Source organism: Tursiops truncatus, chromosome 21 (genome assembly GCF_011762595.2).
Source record: "Tursiops truncatus isolate mTurTru1 chromosome 21, mTurTru1.mat.Y, whole genome shotgun sequence".
Taxonomy (NCBI): Eukaryota; Metazoa; Chordata; class Mammalia; order Artiodactyla; family Delphinidae; genus Tursiops; species Tursiops truncatus.
Genome location: NC_047054.1, coordinates 29,596,612 through 29,617,010, shown reverse-complemented (window position 1 = coordinate 29,617,010; position 20,399 = coordinate 29,596,612). Strand labels below are relative to the sequence as shown.

Here is a 20,399-nt window from a genome sequence, read left to right as displayed (position 1 = left end):
TCCCTGGACCACAAAACCTAGGCTATGTGGCTGGGGAAAGTGAAGGGTCTGAGGAGGGAGCAGACCTTCTCATGAATAAAAGCAGCTTGGATTTACTGAGTAACTATGTGCCAGGCTATCATTTAATCCTAAACTCTATGCGGAAAGTACTCTTACCCCCCTTTTACAGATGAGAAAACTGAGATGTAGAGCGAGAACATCGTTTCCCCAAGGCACACAGTCCGACTCCAAAGCCCATGCTACCATGTGCAACCTCAGGGCTACAGCGTCTCCCCACCTCATCCTCACAACTGCTCATTCTGCCACCGCCCGAAATTTGGGCGCGCTCCTGGCGATGCTCAGATAGAGGGGCACGCGCGCCAAAGGAGGCCAGACCGCAGGAAAGGAACAGCGGAGCGCGGGGCCGCTCAGCCCGCTCCCCCTTCTCGGGGGCCGCGGCTCGGAAACTACAAGGCCCAGCAGGCAGCTGCAGGGGGAGGAGGAGGAGGTGGGACCAGCGCGGGGTGGGAGTGAGAGAGCGAGTCCTCGCGCCCCGCCGGCGCACAGCGCTCGGAGCGCTCCTGCGGGCACTGGTGCGGCGGCTTCCGCGGCGGCGGCGGCGGCGAGCGGGAGCCCGAACTCTGGTCCAGCCGCAGCGCGCGGAGGAGCCCGGGCTGTGCCCGGAGCTGGGCGGCGACGTCCAGACAGGACCGAGACTCTGCTTAGCGCATTGCGGCGACCTCGCCTTCCCCGGCCGCCAGTGCGCGCCGCAGCTGGAAGAGCGGCGGAGCCCGAGGACTTTTCTCCGGTCCGAGGGGCGCCCCGCGGGGCGCAGGGGACCAGTGCGGCAGTCGGGCAAGCCGCGGCGCCGGGGCCCCGGCAGGGCTATGGAGCCCGGGCTGCCAGAAGCGTGAGGGCCGCCGCCCGGTTCTGGAGAGGGGGGCTACGGGGTCTGGAAATCCCGGGCGGCGGACCGGAGCCCTCCCCCCGCCCCGCCTCCGGGGCACCAGCTTCGGCTCCATTGTTCCCGCCCGGGCCGGAGGCGCCGAGCTCCGAGCGCCACTGGGAGTCGAGCGCCGGCAGTGGGGCTCTCGCGGCCCCGCCAGGACCCGAGCGGAGCCCGGGGGCGGCGGGCCGGAGCCGGGGACGCGGGCGCCCGCCCGCCCGCACAAGCCACGGCGGACCCTCCAGAGGCGGAACCGCAGCGCCGAGTGAGGTAAGAGCCGCGGCGCCCCCGGATCCGGGGCGGGCTCCGCGTCCCGAGCGGCCCCCGGCGCTGGAGCCTCCCGGCTGCGCGCTCTCCCCGGCCGCAACCCAGTCGGGTCCGGCGCCTCCCTCCACTCGTTACCCGCCCCCCTCCACCCCCGGCTCCCTCCCCAGCGCTCGGCGCCCCCCTTTTGTCTCCCCTCCCTTCCCTCCACTCGCGTCGCCTCCTGCGCCCCCTCCCCGAGCCGGTCCCACCGATCCGCCCGCCGCTCAACTTTTCCGCCAACTCGCGCTGGGGAGGTGGCGAGGCGGCGGCGGCTCGGCGGTGAGTCCGGGCAGGGACAGGGCCGGGGCCGAGGCGGCGGCGGCCCTCGGTTTCCTGGGACTGGGGAGGCGGGCGGGAGTGGGCAGCGAGGTGGGGTGTGTGTGTGTGTGTGTGTGTGTGCGCGCGCGCGCGCGCGCCGCATTCCACTCCATCTCCTTTTAGTCCACCCGTGGGGACTCACCCCAATCCAGCAGGTAGCTTTGGGTGGCACGCTAAAAATCCGGGGTCTTTCTAAGTCCTTTTCCACCTCCGGGAAGGTCTGGGGTCGCAGTTGCGGGTGGGTGGGCGGCTGGGGGCCTGAAGGGGGAAGGAAGTGGAGGGGTAGGTTAGCTTCTCTTCGAATAGGTTTTAAGGGGGTGTCGTCACCAAATGGCTGAATCTGCCTTAGCGGAGAGCGAGAAAGGAATTCCCTTTTCCAGAGGCGCTTATCTTCGACTTAGTCCATCTCTGAAAGGATCGGAAGTTTGGGGAAGGGGAGGGCGCCCAGCGGGTGATGTTAAGCCCCATTATGGGGTCGGGGGGGAGGGGAATGTTCAGTTCCAATCTGGTTCGAGGAGGTGGGGGAAGGGATGAGGGTTTTGTCCCGTGCGGTTCACTCGGCTGCGATGCAGGTTGCTTCTCGGGCCCAGAACCCTCTGTCCCCGCTCCGCCTTCCCGTTATGTTTGGGGTTAGTAGAAGAGGGGCTAGAACGCTCATTTGCAGAGGAATTTGTTTACTTTGTAGTCGCAGTTCATTTAACTCATAGCCTGTGAAGGCAGCCAGACGCCTTTGGGCGAGGGGGTGGGGGGCGAGGGGGAGCGGTGAAGCCTACTTCTCCTTTCTGGGCCCAGAAGCTTTAGCCCTTTTCAAAGTTTCTGCGGTGTCTTTCTCCCCCACCACTCCCCCCCGCCCCGATTTTCCAGATGTAGCCGCCGCATCTGGTTCCGTTTCACCCCACACGGGTACACCGCAGTCACAAGAACATCCCTCTTCCTCCCTCCCCCCTCCCCCAGATTAAAACTGGGATTATTCAATTTGGCCGTACCACCTCGCTCTTTAAGATTTCTTAAGACTTGGGGATGAGGCGTTGGGATTTGAGGAGAAGAGAAGTTGCCCTGGATGCCAAGTTATTTAGGATCTGATATGGAGGTGGTGCTTTCTGGCTCGTGTGAAAAAGAGGCATCGTAGGAGAGGGGGCCAAGTTTTTCGGGGGTGGCCCATCTCATCTGCTAGAGATGGTCAGACCCAGAACTGGCCCTCACGGAAGTTTCTGGAACCAAAGCATTACATTCTCCTCCCTTCAGTTACAGCTGGAGCAGTGGGAACGTCTGACCCTGTCCGGAGCCCGCCGCCGGGTCTCGGGCCGCCCGGCGGTGGCGTCACGCGTCCCTTTTCCACCCTCCCTGGAGCGAGCCCGGGGCGCAGCGGCCCGGGCGTGGGAGGGAGGCCCCGGGCTGTCGCTCCCTGGGTGTTTTAAAGGAGTTCTTTGGACGGCAGCTCCCGGACACTGAAGTGGGGGGCGTTTTACCAAGTCAGGACCGGGTGGAGGTTTGAAAGGACTGTGGAGGGTTTTTCTGGTTCTAACCTCAAGGCAGGAAAGCACTTTCTGGCTCCCAAGTTGCAGGAGGGTGGGGAGAGTTGTTCTCTCACCCTCTCCTTTCCAGCCTCTTTCAAATTGAAAACACTTCTCTGGTTTCCTCCTTTGGGCAGTAGTTTGGAGGCTGTAATGAAATCGCACTTTCTCTAGACATGGTAATTAAGGTGACTGTTTCCTCTGCAGATGTGCCCTGCCCTTTGCACCTCCGGCCCAGAGCTTTTTTTGGAATACCTTCTAAATTGTAGAACCTTAGCCTTGAGACTGTTGAGCAGAAAGTGGCCATTTTCCCCTGTTGGCCCGGGCTCCCGGTTTCCTCTCTGAGGCTTGTTTAAGAGCTAAGTAGCAGGGCCCCGTGGGACATGCCTCCGTCTGGCCGATTACCCCCAAGCCTGGGTCATAGCCCTTCCTTCGAGTGAGTGTCGGAGCGAGAGCCCTTGCAGAGGACCCAGCTACCTTACGGGACTACCTCCCTAATGACTTGTTTACTATTTCCCCCCAGTTGGTTGGGAGAAGCTCCAGGGCTGCTGCAGACCCCCGGAGGAGCGCAGGGTGTCTGGGGACAGGGAGGCTGCTGGAGGCTTGGCTCCAGCTGGGATGGTTGTGTACTGCATCGGTGACGAGCTCCTTGAAACGTCTGTTGCACTTACTCTTAGTCATAGCTGAGTGTCAGCTTTTTAATGAGGGCCATCCGGGTGGCGAGTCACTTGGATAGCGTGCTCTCACTGTCTGCTTTGACCAAGCCCGTAGAAATGTGCATTTTGGAGGCATTTCACAAATGGGATTCGGGCCAGAGTGGGCACCTCTTCCTTTGGCTCCAGAGTAGGCAGTCTTGGGTCCTTCTTTTCCCTGGCTCCTGGCCATGGAGGATGTGAGAAAGTTCCGTTAGGCACCCTTAGAAGAGCAAGTGGAGCAGAAGCACGGGAAGACATTGAGAGGAGCATGGTCATTGCTATGACCCCACCCTGCCTTGAGGAAGAGGATCAGAGCATCTCCAGGCATCCCTAAGCCTGGCCCAGCTTTGTTCCTGGTGCACTCTGGGGGCTAGGAGAACTGAATTGAGCGTCCAGTAGGTAGCCTCCAGCCATGGAGACCGAGAAAAGTCCATGAGGTTTTGCTTTGTTTGCTCTTGGGTGTCGACCTGGAGCGAGACCCCTAAAACAGGAGATCTGCTCCTGTGAGCTTGGGCTTTCAGCAGCCTCTGAATGCTTCCTTGGGCCTCCATTGTTTAATCTGTCTCATCAAAATGGCTGTTAGTTAAGAGCTTCCTAGGACAGTTTGAGCCTGTTGCTGCTGAAGGAAAAGAAGGTAGACAGAAGGGGTCCAAACATCTTGCTCTGAAAGGGCCTCACATCACTTGAGAGGAGCTTAATTTCCTCTTGGGAAATACATCTTGCCTATTTCATCGCAAGAGCTTTGGGAAAGGTCTGAGTGAACCCGGGACTGGTGGGAGTCCAGATGCAGAACTTCAGAGAAGGTTCTGGGGTTTCCGGAGAGGATTAAAAACCAGACTTGGGCTAGGAGAGTTGCTTTTCTCCCTAAGTTTGCATTTCCCTTAGAAATTCTCTCCTCATCACCATTCCACTTGCAATGAAAAAAGCCATGTTTGGGCTCCAAGTAAATAGCCCTCACCTGGGTGAACACCTCCAAGCATGTGGTGGTCCACAAGCCCATTCTGTCTTCAGTAGCAAGGCTGCCTGGATTACCGTGGAGCACTTAGGGTTTCTCTTATTACTACTTGCTTTTTACATACCTCACTCCCAAGAACATTTGGGCGCTCTTTTTGACAGAGACTAAAAACTTTTAAATTAGCGTTTCTCTTGGAGCCGGTACAATTTCTCAAGCTGAGCTGCATGTGTTTTCTCAGATGTTTATTAAGAACTTGTCCTGCCACTCTCACCAATGAGCACGGATGCTCATTGTTGGTCACTTTTGGGGAAAGCCACCATTTCTGTTAAGAAGTCTGACTCCCGTCTAAAGGGATTAAAGTTTGGGCGTCACTTCCTCAAGTCTGAGGAATCGAGATGTTTAGAAAATGTCCGGGTTGGTATGCTTTGAGATCGAGTTTGGCTGGCTAACAAGGAGTGCTGGACGATTTCCTCTGGCATTGTCAACCTCTTCTCTGCAAGCGTGGCTCTGTCAGTTTCGTTTCCATCGGCCTCTCTTTGTTTCATTCATTTACGCCTCCAGTTCCCAAATGTACCAGCCTCTGCCGTGTGGGTGTTAGGTGCTAAGGTCATTGACAAAGGTTAATTGGGTATAGACCCTGCTCTTAAGGAGCTTGAGACCCTATGGTGTTTTTGGAAATTCAGAGGATCCTCCCAAGGCCCAAGAAAGACTTGTAGAAGAGGACCTGGCTGTTTGAGGTGGGGCTCGGCGAATGAAGAGAGCCCGCTGAAGACAGAGGAAGGGCAAAGAAGAAACGCTTGGCAGGGCACGGAGGTTGCCCAGAGCTGTCCTGTCCCCTACAGTGTAACACAGGCCACATGGAATCTCAGATTTTTCCAGTAGCCACGCTTTTTGGTTTTTTTTGTGGTACGCGGGCCTCTCACTGTTGTGGCCTCTCCCATTGCGGAGCGCAGGCTCCGGACGTGCAGGCTCAGCGGCCATGGCTCACGGGCCCAGCCGCTCCGCGGCACGTGGGATCTTCCCGGACCGGGGCACGAACCCATGTCCCCTGCATCGGCAGGCGGACTCCCAACCACTGCACCACCAGGGAAGCCCAGTAGCCACGTTTGAAATTAAGAAAAAGGGAACAGGTGAAATTCATTTTCCTTCATTCGTTTGTTTCAGTTTTTATACTGTATTTGCTTTAGCCCAATATATGTGGAATATCATCTTTTGAACATGTAATCAGTTTAAGAAAATCAATGAAAGGCTCCACATTCTTGAATGTATTTTTCGTTTCTAGCACATCCTGCCTCGCACGGGCCACATTTCAAGGGCTCTGTAGCCACGAGGGGCCACCTAATGGGACAGCTAGGTCTAGAGTGTGGGGTTTGTAAAGATGGATGGTGAGAAATGCCTTTGTAAAGGCAGGAAGTTCATGTCCTCCGGTTGCCAATTACCAAAGTCTCCTGAGATTGCTATCAAGAAGTGACTCAAAGCACAATGTTTATATATAATTCCTTACATTTGATTAGGGCTTTAGAGAGGAGAGAGCAGATACTTTCACCCATGCCCCCCATTTGAAGCTCGTAACCTCCTGTGGTGTAGGCAAGGCAACTGTTTTAGCTCCCTCCGATGACAAGTGGGATAAGTGAGATGGCATGTGTCCCCCAACTCTCCTCGTTCCCCAGTGAGGACCTCTGCACCCAGAGCAGGAGCTGGGCTGCCAGTCCCAGGAGACGTGACTGATGGGGAGAGGCTGAGGGGCCGGCTGCTGTGTGCACCTGCAGGGCTACAGGTCACATCTGTCAGGCAGTGGAGGAAGGAGACTGTTCCTAAGAGACTTAAAGAATTCATTAATTAGAATGGGAAGAAGGTGAGGTGAAGGGGGAGGTGGCAGTCCCTAGGGTCCCAGATAGTCTGGGGACTAGTTCGCGTCCCTGTGTTTTCCACAATAGGTTGTGAGCCCGCTTACCCCTTCTCATTCCAGGAGTGGGTGCCTGGGGGCCGGGGGGCTGGGTTTTCTGACCATCCTTTGTTTTACAGATGTGGGACTCAAGGCCCAGGGGGGGAGGAGAGGAAGAGACTTTTGCAGGGAAACTGCCAGATTATTTTGAAGTGCATTGATCACAGAGCTGAAAGAGGGCAGTCAGCAGGCAGACCACACCTGCGAGGAGGTAGACAGGCTTTTCAGGGGACAGAGCGGCCGAGTGGTGGTGGGAGCTGCCTGCCTGCTACCTTTGCAAACAAGCTTCATCATCTCGAGATGATACCACCCTTTCCTGTTGGATACTAAAAATTCATTCATGACTCTGGCCATTACTATGGGATTTACTTAAGTCCTTAGTCAGGTGTACCTTTCTCGGTGACTGGCCTGCATCCATTTGCTGTATCTTTGGGATGTAATGAGATGTGGAATGTGGTTTTGGGATGTCCTCTGGCAAGCATCACTTCTATCCCCGGCCGGGAATCATGCCCCATCCTGTGTCCTAGATGGCATATCCATGAGCTGCTTCCAAGGGTCTTTCTCTAGAGCAAAGGAAAGGAGAATCAAAGGCTCTCCCATTGCCAGAGTCACCTCGGATCTGTCCTTATTTACATGGCTTTTGTGTGACACAGGGATGCCCTCTGGAGAAAATGAGCTTGCGTCCGGTAGAGCCAGGTTTGATCACCCCCTTATCGCTTCCTCCCACCCTGGTCTCTGGCATCCGAAAACCCAGGTGACGTAGACCCGGTGCCCTTGCCATCTCACTGCACATCTTTGGGCAAAGCACTTAACCTCTTTGCGTCTCAGTTTCCCCGTTGCTTAAAGGGCAGTAATAATTCCCACCCCTCCCCTTCAGTTCACAGTGGGGAAGAAATGAATTTTTATAGTTTAAAATCTTACCTAGTCCGTGCTTGGCACGTCCTGAGTATTCAGTAAATACTTGTTCGATTCTGCCTTGTCTAGTCCCTTTCCTAAATTTAGAAAAATAGAAGTGTTTACTTCTCCTTTGGTTTGAAATCATTAAAAAATTTCAGGAAAGCCTTGGGAGGGAGCTAGCAGCGGCAGTGCCTGCGTCTTCCCGCTGGCAGGCGCTTGTGAACGAGGCCAAGAATTCTAGGGGGTTTTCTGCTAGCCGCGCCTGACTCACTCACAAGGGGCCCTGTCTGGCTCAGGGGGAGGCCCGGCTGAAGCACCACATTAGGGCATGTTCCGGGGAAGTGGATTCTCCGAATAACTTGGATGGTTCCCTGGAGTATCTAGGGCAAAAGCCACCTGGAAGACAGAGAGGGTGTCACCCCCTCGTAGCCCAAACGGTGCCCAGAAAGTCTTATCACTTGGTAAATGTTGAGCGGGAAAGACCATTATCCTGAAGACCTTGGAGGGTTGTTTTCAATTTTACCCGTTCGGACCTGAGAAGGATAAAGGACCGCAGTCTGTGCCTTTCACCGGGGCTGGCACGAGCCATCTTTGAGTCAGGCCTTGCAAGAACCCTTATTCTTCAGCACGACCTTTCCCCACTTCTGGATCCATTTCTGTTGGACGTCTGCCGTCCCCTCTCAGCCTCGGGGAGAACTGGATCCAGCTCACGGCTCCCTACTCTGAGGCCCTTTTTATGTAGCTGGTGAGAGTTGTGTTCTCTCTGTGAGGGAAGCTGGTAGAACCAGAGGTCCCTGAGATGCATCCAGTTTTAGAGACAAAAAGAAAGAACCTTGGAGATGGTGTATTTCAGCTTCCTCATCACGTCGGTGCAGAGAGGGTCAGCATCTCACCTGGCTCCCATTTCCCAGTTCTGGGCTTCTTCCATAATTCCTCATCTCTCTTTATCCCTCACCGAAGGGTTGGTGTGCCCTAGAGGGAGTGGAGTCTTAAACTGGGAGAGGTCACATCTGCACACCCAGGTCACCTATGGGAGACGTTCCTGAGGCCGTTCGCTTTCCCAGCACAAATGATCTTGGGGCTCATGCCTCGGGGAACTTTCTGATGATTTTCCCAACATGGGAAACAGTCCACACTCAATAAATAGTTGTAGGACTGAACTGAACCACTCCTTGGTCTAATTAAGGTGCATAACCTTGAATTCACCGTTGGGACAGGACCACAGTTCCTTTCTTGTGTCTGAAGGAGTGAGTTATTGCTTCAGGCACCCTTGTGGGCAGGGTGGCCATGTGACATGCCTTCCCTCTTTTTCTCCTTGGCCCTCATCCCCCATGCAGACCCCCCTAACTTTGGGTTTTTTTTTCTGTCCCCAGAGTCAGCTTGCACAGGAGGATCAAGCCCACGGCAGAGTCTCCATGGAGGTGTGGAGCCTTGTCACCAACCTCTAACTGCAGAACTGGGATGTGGAGCTGGAAGTGTTTCCTGTTCTGGGCTGTGCTGGTCACAGCCGCGCTCTGCACTGCCAGGCCAGCGCCAACCTTGCCGGAACAAGGTAAGGCGCGGGCTGAGGGGCAGCCTGGGCTCCCGGCCCTCAGCAACAAGGTGGGCTGGGACAGACGTGATGTGGTCAACTGCGAAGGCTCCATCCCAGGTGGAGCAGAGGGCGCCTGGACTGTAGGAGAGGCTCCCGAGGTACCTGGGCTGGTGGGGGCCTGGCTGCAGACACAGCCAGCTTCATCAGAGGTTGGGTCGTGAAGGCTGGTGACATCCATCTGCCAGAGGTGACGTGCTCAGGGGGGAGGTTTATGCTTTTCTCCTTCTGAAAAAGGAACTTCTGGTTGGGACCCAAGAGCTAGCTCCCTAACCTAGATGATGTATATAAAATGGGGTTGGGCGGTGTAGTGGGTGCGAGTGACCTGTGAATTTGGGTTTAGAACTTGGATCGGGGTCCAGGGGATGTGCAGGGTTGTGGGAGCTTCATAAAGACCTCCGACTTCTAGAAAATTGTTCCAAAGACATATCTTCTATGAGGGTCGGCCATTATGGCCACGTGCCTGCCATTTTGTCTTTCTTGACCATCTCTCACAGGCCCTGTTTGGAGGCCTGGTAAGTGGTTTGCTTTGGATATACTGCTGGAGGGATTTCAAAGAGATTGAGAACCAGGGAGCATTACGGGGCGTAGGCGCTGGTAGACACCTGTAGTTTATTGGGAATTCGGAGGGATTATTAGTGACGGAAAAGACTTGCACCCACTGCTGATGGGATTTTTCCGGACTTGTGAAAATACTTCATGGAAATTACAGGTACAGCACACCTGGCAGCTTTCGAAGGTCTCTGAGAACTAATATTCGGGCATTTCTGCTGCCAAAGGGTAGTGTGGCTTGTGACCCAGTGGCTGGTGACAGAAGCAGAGGAGGTTGGCAGGTGGTGGGTAAAGGGCTCAGGTGTGCGCACAACATGGTGGCTGCGTTTAAAGGGCCACCAGTCTCGCTGCCAGGACCTGTGTGAGTGACGAATGAGGAGTGAGGATATTTGCCCTCTTGTAGGGTGATGGAGAAGGAGGGGGGACGGGTGGGGGGGGCTTTCTAGAAGATGCACTGGCTGGGGCAGGCAGATTGGTGTTGTATTCAGTGACAGAACTGAAGGCAAGGCCTGACCTGGAACACACTGGAGACCCCGAGTGGGAGGGACCATCTCTGCCCACAGGGAGTTCACCATCGGGTAGAGGATGACAAGCACAGAGGCAGCTAAACTCAAGGTGGACCGTGTTTAAACCACGCAGTGGAGTTATAACACAGTGCAGTGGGAATGCTGGGGCAGAGGGACAGCCACCGTCATTGAGATGGTCCAGAGAGCTGGGCAGGGGCCTGGGAGGGAGATGAAGGGTGTTCCAGGTGGAGCAGCATGAGTGAGGGTGCTGGGGCAGGACGTATAAGGTGTACAGAGAACAACTTACCTGGTGTGTAGGTAGTCGGGGGACGGAATGCTTGGACAAATTGGACTGAGTTAGCATATGGAAAGCTGTAATGCCCTGCTGAGGAAACTGTACCTAAATGGGTAGATACTGGGAGTCTTGAAAAGTTTTGAGCGGGAAAGTGACACAATCCAGCTTCCAGATTTTTAGGCAGCTGAGTTTGGATGGATGGGAGGAAGAAGTCAGGCGGACCTAGGTTTAAATTGTGCTCCGCAGGGCTTCCCTGGTGGCGCAGTGGTTAAGAATCTGCCTGCCAATGCAGGGGACACGGGTTTGAGCCCTGGTCTGGGAAGATCCCACATGCCGCGGAGCACCTAAGCCCGTGTGCCACAACTACTGAGCCTGTGCTCTAGAGCCTGTGTGCCACAGCTACTGAGCTTGCGCTCCAGAGCCTGTGAGCCACAACTACTGAGCCCCCGTGCCGCAACTACTGAAGCCCGCGCACCTAGAGCCTGTGCTCCGACACACGAGAAGCCACCGCAATGAGAAGCCCACGCGCTGCAACGAAGAGTAGCCCCTGCTCGCTGCAACTAGAGAAAGCCCGCGCGCAGCAACGAAGACCCAATGCAGCCGTAAATGAATGAATGAATGAATGAATGAATAAATAAATAAATTAAATTTATTTTTTAAAAATTCTAAAAAAAAAAGTCGTGCTCCACCACCTAATAGCTGCATTACTTGGTTTGACCAATTACTCAAACACAGGAAGTCTTAGTTTGCTTATCTTTAAAATGGAGCAGTAATACAGGATTAAGTGAGATAATCCAGGTAAAGCACTGACAGGCAAAGAGTTAGGAGTTATTACTGCTGCTACCACTGTTGCCAGAAAGACGAGTTGCTTAAACGGTTGTTCTGAATGTCTAGCTAGAGAAAGGCAGTGAACTAGAGTGGAGGATTGTAAGGGAAGGAAAAATAGCAGAGACACTGTAGAAATAGAATCTACAGGTTTAGGATTTCCCTGGTGGCGCAGTGGTAAGGATCCGGCTGCCAATGCAGGGGACACGGGTTCGAGCCCTGGTCGAGAGCAGCTAAGCCCATGCACCAACTAAGCAACTAAGCAACTGAAGCAACTAAGCCCATGCGCCACAACTACTGAGCCCACACACCACAACTACTGAGCCTGCACCCTAGAGCCCGCGAGCCACAGCTACTGAGCCCGTGTGCCACGACTACTGAAGCCCGTGTGCTTAGAGCCCGCGCACCACAACGAAGAAGAGTAGCCCCTACTCGCCACAACTAGAGAAAGCCCATGCACAGCAACGAAGACCCAGTGCAGCCAAAAAAATAAATTTAATTAAAAAAAAAACAACCTACGGGTTTAAGTAGGTTGGATGTCAACTCCGGGTGACTAAAGACACGAACAAGATGCGAGTAAAGGGAGTGAGTCAGAGTGGGAGGTTTCTGAGGAGTAGATAGAGATTTGGGTCAGCCACAGCATAGGTGGCAATGAGGAGGGGTGGATAAGTTTTGGGAATATGAATTTATGGTGGACCCTAAAGTATTTTTTTTAACTTTCTCTAACAAACCGTTTTGCAGCCCAGGGATGGAGGGTGGAGAAAGTGAATAGCACGCATCTCGGACCTGGGTACTTGTAAGCAGGAAGGGAGTATCGTATCCAAGGGTCGAAACATAAGGAATAGGGGTTGAGGGGGTGATGGTGGTCCTGAAGCTTCTGGTTGTGCATCCAGACTGGGAAAGGAAGCCGGGGCAGTGATGGAGGATGGAGTCAAGGGGCTGAAAGTCTTGAAAATGACAAAGTCCCGCTCTGCAAACAGGAGGGAGGGGGTAGGAGAGGTGAGGAGGCGATGTGGCAGTGAAGAGTGAAGTTACACTGCCATTTTAAGAAAATCAACTTAATTGAGGTATCATTTGCATTCTATAAAATGCACCAATTTTAAGCGTGCAGTTTGAAGTGTTTTGATAAATGTAGCATTGTCCCACATAACTGTCAATCAAGATATGAAACATTTTCATCACCCCCCAAACTTGCCTCCTGCCCCTCTGCAGTCAGTCCCCTTGGCAGCACCGGACCCAGGCAACCACGGATCTACTTTCTGTCACTGTAGGTTAGTTTTGCCTGTTCTAGAATTTCACATAATGGAATTATATGGGGAATGTGTATCCATTCACTTGATGGTGGCCATTTGGGTTGCTAACACTTTGGGCTATTATTACTAAAACTCCTGTGAGCGTTCGTGTACAAGTCTGCGGGCATACGTTCTCCCCGGACTGCCTTGGTTTTGATTTGGGCTCCATTGCTTACTGACTGTTGGCTGTTGGGAAAGCTCCTCTCTGACACTCTATAATCTATATTGGTAATGAACATCTGCTTCTAAGGTCGTTGTGAATATCAGATGCAAATGCCTGCAAAGCTGTAAGAACCATGCCTGGACATAGTCAATGAGCCAGAAATGGTAGATGTGGGTACCTTTTCCTGGGACCCCAGAGGAGACCCCGCGTGGTAAAGGGCTTGTTTCATGGATGGACTTGGAGTGCCTTAGGACGCAGAAGCGGAAACCCACGAGACTTGGATGGACATCAGGTCCCAGGTCCCCATGTGGTTGAGTCAGTCCCTCTCGTGGTTCAACCCCTTCTCCTAGATCATCCCTTCTGAGCTTTGTGATGGCGGAACATGGGCCCCACCGTCTTCAGAGACCTGAAGTCCTAAGGGAAAAATCTGTCTCCACGCTTTGTGAACTATAAGGTATCTCACAAATGTAAAGTATTGCCGTGGTCTCGGCCCTGCTGATTATTCAATAACAATGCTGCTGTTGTCCTCAGAAAAGACTGGACTCTGTATTTAAAAGGTTTGCCCAAAAGTTTAAAGCAAATTACCCCAAACCCTGCTCCCACTGACTGAGAGCTTTTGCCCTTTAGAAAGGCTTTGCCGTGTGTGTGTGTGTGTGTGTGTGTGTGTGTGTGTGTGTGTGTGTGTGTGTGTGTGTGTGTGTGTGTGTGTGTGTGTGTGTGTGTGTGTGTGTGTGTGTGTGTGTGTGTGTGTGTGTGTGTGTGTGTGTGTGTGTGTCGGGAGCCCCTCCCCCAGTCTGCAAATGCTCCTCAGGGAGTGGGGAGGGCCTGAAGTTTCTGGCTGTCCTTGGAAAGTTGATTTAATAAGGGTTCCAGGAAAACCAGCCTCCCTCCTTCCTCCCTCTCCTTTCCCTTCTCTAGTTTGGGATCTTAAAGAGGCTGAGCTTGTTTCAGACCAGGCTTTGCGGGGAGGGGGGCGGGGGAGACTGAAGCGGGGTCGTGGGCCGGGGAGTAGAATGCCCCTTTAAAAAGATAAGCACTAGCTTGAAAGACACTTTGAGCTCGAAGAGGCTTGTTTTTGTGTATTTTTCTCTCGTTTAGAATAAGACTTGCAGAAAAACAAGGGGGTGAATCCAAAACTGTTTACAAGGCCGCTTCTCGTAATTGGGAATGGGGATCCTCACCCCCTTCTCAGCAGTAACCTGGGCTAAAGCCCCCAGACCCCACATGGTGGAGGGCACGGTATGAGAGCCTTGCCGTCTCAAAATACTTGCCTACATGCTCAGAAACCTGCAACTAATAAACGATTTAATGGCCGGGGTTTTACAGCTCCTCCCACCTACCCAGATTTGAAGGAGTCTGGTGGCCGCTCGAAGAGGGAGAGGTTACACTTAATGGAAAAGCCGCACGATTCCATTTCTGGCTGCAAGCCCCCTGGATGCCAGGCACCACAAAGCAAGGCTTTGTCTTTGTGTTCTGCAGAAACCTGGGCCCGTGGCGGGGAGCTGCAAATGGTGCCAGAGACATCACCCCAGCTTGAAGTCCGGCCCTGGGCCCTGGCCGCCACTGGCAACCCCCCAGGGGCTCCCGCAGCTGTCTTTGGCCCGAAGGGGTATGCATTTCAGCCTGGCTGCAGGGGGAGCCCCGAACAAGTACCGGAGGGCATCCCACCACCAGCCTCGCACAGGCCGAGGTCCTACTGGCTGCGGCCAGTGGGCGTGGCCGGAGGACCTGCGGCCTGGGGGCCAGTGTCCTGTGGGCCAGTGTTGGGTGGCTGCCGGGGGTGGGAGGGGAACATTCAGGAGCACTGCTGCACCCCACCCCGTCCGCAACGTAATTTTTTCTTGTGAAAAGAACCTGTTTACTTCTAATTGACACTGGACATTGAAGAGGAGTTTCTCCCCCCGCCGGGCCGGAAGGCGGGTGGAATTCCACAGGGCAGAGAGCGATGTGGGGAGACCCACTGGAGTGCAAGGCCGGAGGGTTTCGGGCTGTGGGAATCTGCGCGGCACGGGGCCACCAGGTTTCCCCGGGGCACTCCACTCAGCCCCTCACCCCCTCTCCAGAGAGAGCTACCTCGGTTCCTTCGGAAGGGTGTGTTTGCAAGCGTTCCTGGAGCTGAGCTTTGCAGAGGGTGGGTGCAGGGGGAGAATGTGAGGCAGGAGCCGGAGGGCTCACGTGTCCACTTGACCACGCCGGGCAGAGCCACCCCAGGGCCGTGTTCTTGGCCCTGCCTGCTGCATTGCTGCACCATTAGCTTCACTGATTTTCCACTCCGGCTTTGCCGGCCAGCTCCCCGAAGTCAGGGAGGAGGAATTTCTCAGGGAAGAACAAATGTCTGTCCAGAGCCCTGGCCAGGGAGGGGGAAGGGAGGGAGCCCAAACAGAGAAGCAGGCCGCACTGCTGCCCCCGGGTTTCTGTGACGACCTGGGTGGGCAGGAACTGGAGAGAGAGGGTCAGGGATGCCTCTGGGGCCTGTGGCCCCTGCCCGGAGGTGGGTCAGCAGGGCCCGGCCGGGATGCTTGCTCCCGGTCAGGCCGAAATAGTGAGTGATGGCTCGTGTCTGGGGCCGTGAGGGATGGCCTTGAGAGAAGTGAGTTCTGGGGAGTCATTATCCGGGAGGGAGAGGTCCGGGGTCAGAGATCCTGACCGGCAGCTGTGCCCTGTTTTTACAGGGCCTCGATCCTCGGGGGCCACTGGGGGCTCCAGCTCCCCCTGTAGACGCCACCTTTGCCTCTTCCCTCCCCAAAGCCTGGCAACGAGACAACTGTTTCCCTGCTGACCGGGAAAGTCCAGCTGCTCTGGCACTGCTGGTCTCCCAAATTCAGCTGCCCAGGCCGCCCCGTTCATTCTGGAGAGGAGGCTCATCCAGACTTACGCCCAGCATTCCCTTCTCTCGGCCCACCCTGTCCCCGACCTCCGCCCCCCAAGTGATTCAGCAGCAAGTTAACTGCTCTACCTGGTCTCTTAAGGCCTGGAGTAAATCCCAAACTGCTTCCTCCTAGGAGAAGCCTTCTAGACCAGGGGGTCCCCGACCCCCGGGCCACGGACTGGTACTGGCCTGTGGCCTGTTAGGAACAGGGCCGCACAGCAGGAGGGGAGGGGGGGGTGAGTGAGCAAAGCTGCATCTGTATTTACAGCTGCTCCCCATCGCTTCCATTACTGCCTGAGCTCCGCCTCCTGTCAGCATTATTGTGAGTTGTATGATTACTTCATTATATATTACAATGTAATAATAATAGAAATCAAGTGCACAATAAGTGTAATGCGCCTGAATCATCCCGAAACCGTCCCCTCCCTCACCCCGGTCCATGGAAAAAGTGCCTTCCACGGAGCCAGTCCCTGGTGCCAAAAAGGTCGGGGACCGCTGTTCTAGACTGTGGGCTGCTTCTGAACTTGGGGGCTTGCTCTGACTTACAGCCGCTGACGGCCAAGTCGGGGGGACATTTGCCTGATGGGCTGCTTGTGGCTTGTACCCTGAGTCCCCCGTCTCCTGTTCTTGGTTCGCACCGACCCTCCCCTGCCCCCTTGCCAAACGAGGTGCCCACTGCCTTCATTTAAAGGCTGTCTCCTTGCAAACCGGAAACCTCGGGAGAGGGGTTTGTCCAGTCAGTTCCAAGCACGAGAACCGTTGGCTCGGATGGAGCTCGAAACTCAGTGCTCCTTCCTGAGCCCACGTGTTGTATCGTGGCCAAGGCTCCTGGGATGGGTGGTGTAAAAGAAGGTGAATGTTGGTGTGAATGTGGCTGTGTTTCCCAGGCCCTGGATGTGTAGGTGCGTCAAGCCTCAAGTGGGTGAGAGGGTCAAGGAGTTCGGCGAAGAGTGAACATTAGTGGTCATGAGCTTGGGCAGGGAAAGAGGTTAAAAACCATGAATACTGGAGAGTCATATATTTGATCAACAAAGAAAGTTGAACTTAGAGCTTAGCCCCTCCTCTGTTTTCTCTACAGACGAAAACTAGCCCCTGGCTAGTGGTCCCTTCACCATTTGTTTACTGATTTAGTTTTCTTCCTTCCTTCCTTCCTTCCTTCCTTCCTTTCCTCCCTGTCTCCCATTCATCCATCCATCCATCTGGCCAAATAAGACTTCCTTTTCCCTTGTTTAATACAACATACACATTCATACATAACAACTGTTTATCCTGGTCCCTTAGCTGGAAATGTCCATCCCTATCCTTTCCTGCTTTCACTGTTTGTAATTTCTACTCTTAGCTTAAGGAGTAGCTTAAGGGCCACCTCCCTCTTGAAGCCCTCCTCTGTCTCCAAATTAATCACTCCTTTCCCCCCCCCCACCCCCTTTCTGTGTAACTTTCAATCTGGCACTTACTTTCCTCTGCCTTACATTATGGAGTTTTTTGTTTGTTTGTTTGTTTTTGCGTTACGCGGGCCTCTCACTGTTGTGGCCTCTCCCGTGGCGGAGCACGGGCTCCGGATGCGCAGGCTCAGCGGCCGTGGCTCATGGGCCCAGCCGCTCCGCGGCATGTGGGATCTTCCCAGACCAGGTCATGAACCCGTGTCCCCTGAATCGCCAGGCGGACTCTCAACCACTGCGCCACCAGGGAAGCCCACATTATGAAGTTTTTAACATATGGCTGTTTCCTCCACTAGAGCAAAGTTGTATGCAGTCAGAAAGAATGTTTTTATTGCTCTTTTAAAACATGGATATTTTGATATGCAATCTGGGTTCATTGTGGAAAATTTAGAAATTATAGACTTGTAAAGAGAAAAAGAAAGTCTCTTATATGCCCATCATCCAAAAATAATCACTGTTATTGGTGAATCTAATTATATAGATTTTTTCCCTGCATTTATACAAGCATAACTTTTCAAAAATGGAATTTATATGTTATATACTGGTTTGTAACGTAAGCAGGTACTTCCTGCCATGCAGAGACGTTTCCATCATGCTTAAGTAACTATGTAGTAGTATGGATGTGCAAAATCTATTTACCCAGGCCTTTACTGTTGGGCACTTAAGTTATTTTCAATAGTTTGCATTTAAGTGAACATACTTTTACAAATAAAATTTGCCCATGTATCCAAGGATACTTATATTCTAAAAGTTGTGATTACCCAGTACCAAATAGCCCCAGAAAGGTAATACCAGTAAAGGTCTTTAAAAATAATAATTAATAAACACTATTTATTACATTTTCACATTCCACATCCTTTACATATTTTTACCTCTACATTGATCCCATGGCCATAGGTTTTATTTTCAAAATCAGATGAGGAAACTGAGGTTCAGGGAGTTAAGTAATTTGTCTAAGGTCGTCTAGTTGATAGGCGGTGAAAGTGGGATTCAGGTTCAGGTAGGTCTGACTCCAATTTTTTTTTTCCAGTGTATTATACTATGTCCCTCTATCAAACTGGGTTTCTTCCTGAAATACAGGCAGACCAACATGTGAATTTAAACATTGCTGGGTCCGTCCCTTTTATCTCACAGGAATTGGGCTTCACCTCCCTTTCGGGGGTGGTATGTCCATGTGTGTGATTGGGGTAAGGGCAGCTGGAGACGCTTGTGCATTTCTTGTGTGACATTCTTCTGCTCTTGGCTGCGAGGTTATGCGTCGGTCATAGGTCTGTGAGCTGCCCTAATGAAAGTGATTCCCTAGCTTAGAATAATCAATGGAACGAAAACCCCATCGAGGCTGCCTTTTGCACAGGAGCTGAGACCTCCTACTTGGAGTAGGTCTGGGATCAGAGGTCGCTAAAGCATCAGAGGCCACACCTGAGTTTTCCTCGTAGGTCACACTTATTCTAGAATATAGTGGTATTGCCGGGACACAGTAAACCACCTGGAATGTTTCTAAAGTAGTCCAACGATGTCTTATGGATAGAAATAAACATGTTAGAAGGTTCAGCAAGCCTGAAGCGTTAGCATTGTTTTGAGGCTACCAGTAAATATTTATTTAAAGCGTGAAGAAAAGCAAAAAAAAAAAACCCCACAAGGGTCCTGAAATTTTGTTTTTCTTAGTGTTTACATCTAACAAATTAATGTTTTAAACAAAAATATATATAATACGATGTAGTTGGGCTAGTCACAAAATAATTACAGGATTTTCAAAATTAATTAATTTGTGGTATACTGTCTGAGGTGTGCCCCAGGAATAGAACACAGATTTATTGCAAGTTTTTTGGTAAATATTTTCTTCCAGTTCTGTCAGTAACTATCTGTGTGCCCTTTTGGGGAAAACACAAAAATTCTTGGAGGCCCCTCTTGACTGGGAGGCCCAGGACAAATGGCAACCCTTCCCCAGCCTCACCATGGGTCAGGCCCAGCCCTGGCCAGTGTCGCTCTTACTACGCATAGGCAAATACAATAAGTGACTCATTTAAAAAGCGTCATCCGGGGCTTTCCTGGTGGCGCAGTGGTTGAGAGTCCGCCTGCCGATGCAGGGGACGCGGGTTCGTGCCCCAGTCCGGGAAGATCCCACATGCCGCAGAGTGGCTAGGCCCGTGAGCCATGGCCGCTGAGCCTGCGCGTCCAGAGCCTGGGCTCCGTAACGGGAGAGGCCACAACAGTGAGAGGCCTGCGTACCGCAAAAAATAAAATAAAATAAAATAAAAAACATCATCCAGTGACAACCTCAAATAAGGACATAAAACTCAGGTTATGAGGACATCTGAAACCACAGGCGAGGGCCTCTTCCCTGAAGTGAAGGGGCAGATTGACTGTCGTTTGTGTGCACACATATATCATGAAGGCAGAGGTGTCGTTCGTTCCTTTGTTTACCCCAGCACCTTAGAATAGTGTCTGATACACGTTAGGCACTCCATGAATACTTTTTGAAGAAATGAATGCATGCATGAACGCACAGCGAGGTAACCATCCGTTTTCTTTTTTGAAAAAGATACCTACAACTAGTAAGGACCTACTGTATAGCACAGGGAACTCTACTCAATACTCGGTAACGGCCTATCTGGGAAAAGAATCTTAAAAAGAGTGGCTATATGTATATGTTTAACAGATTCACATTGCTGTACAGCAGAAACTAACATAGCATTGTCAAGCAACTATACTACCCCCCAAAATTTTTTAAATAATAAAGGAACTAGGGAAAAAAAGATACCTACAATTTCTAGCTTTAAAAAAGGGGAAGATAAGAATGAAATCCTTTTCAACAGGAAGGTAAGGAAAGTAGGTGAGAAATAATTATTGCTACCCCACAGTGAGTCCTTTATATCACTTAATGCAGTGGTTCTCAGGTTTTCCCGGCAGGCACATCACCCAGTGGGCTTGTTAAAACCCCTTGCCGGGACTTCCCTGGTGGCGCAGTGGTTAAGAATCCACCTGCCAGTGCAGGGGACACGGGTTCAAGCCCCGGTCTGGGAAGATCCCACATGTCGCAGATCAGCTAAGCCCGTGCACCACAACTACTGAGCCTGCGCTCTAGAGCCTGTGAGCCACAACTACTGAGCCTGTGCTCTGGAGCCCGCGAGCCACAACTACTGAGCCCACGCACAACAACTGTTGAGCCTGCGTGCCTAGAGCAAGTGCCCAGCAACAAGAAAAGCCACAGCAGTGAGAAGTCTGCACACCCCAATGAAGAATAGGCCCCGCTCGCTGAAACTAAAGGAATCCCACACACAGCAACAAAGACCCAACGCAGCCAAAAATAAA

At 52.8% G+C, this 20,399-nt stretch overlaps 1 protein-coding gene across 4 annotated transcripts in view; it reads left to right on the top strand.

Moving 5' to 3' along the window:
* Positions 1 to 1,061: 1,061 nt before the first annotated feature.
* Positions 1,062 to 20,399, top strand: part of NSD3 (nuclear receptor binding SET domain protein 3) — a 183,582-nt gene continuing 164,244 nt past the window's right edge. For all 4 annotated transcript variants that reach the window (XM_033848828.2, XM_033848821.2, XM_033848820.2 and 1 more), the window contains exons 1-2: positions 1,062 to 1,195; positions 8,929 to 9,107. In XM_033848828.2, the coding sequence (XP_033704719.1) occupies positions 9,017 to 9,107 (91 nt within the window). In that variant the 5' untranslated portion in view covers positions 1,062 to 1,195; positions 8,929 to 9,016. The remainder of the gene's footprint in view (positions 1,196 to 8,928; positions 9,108 to 20,399) is intronic.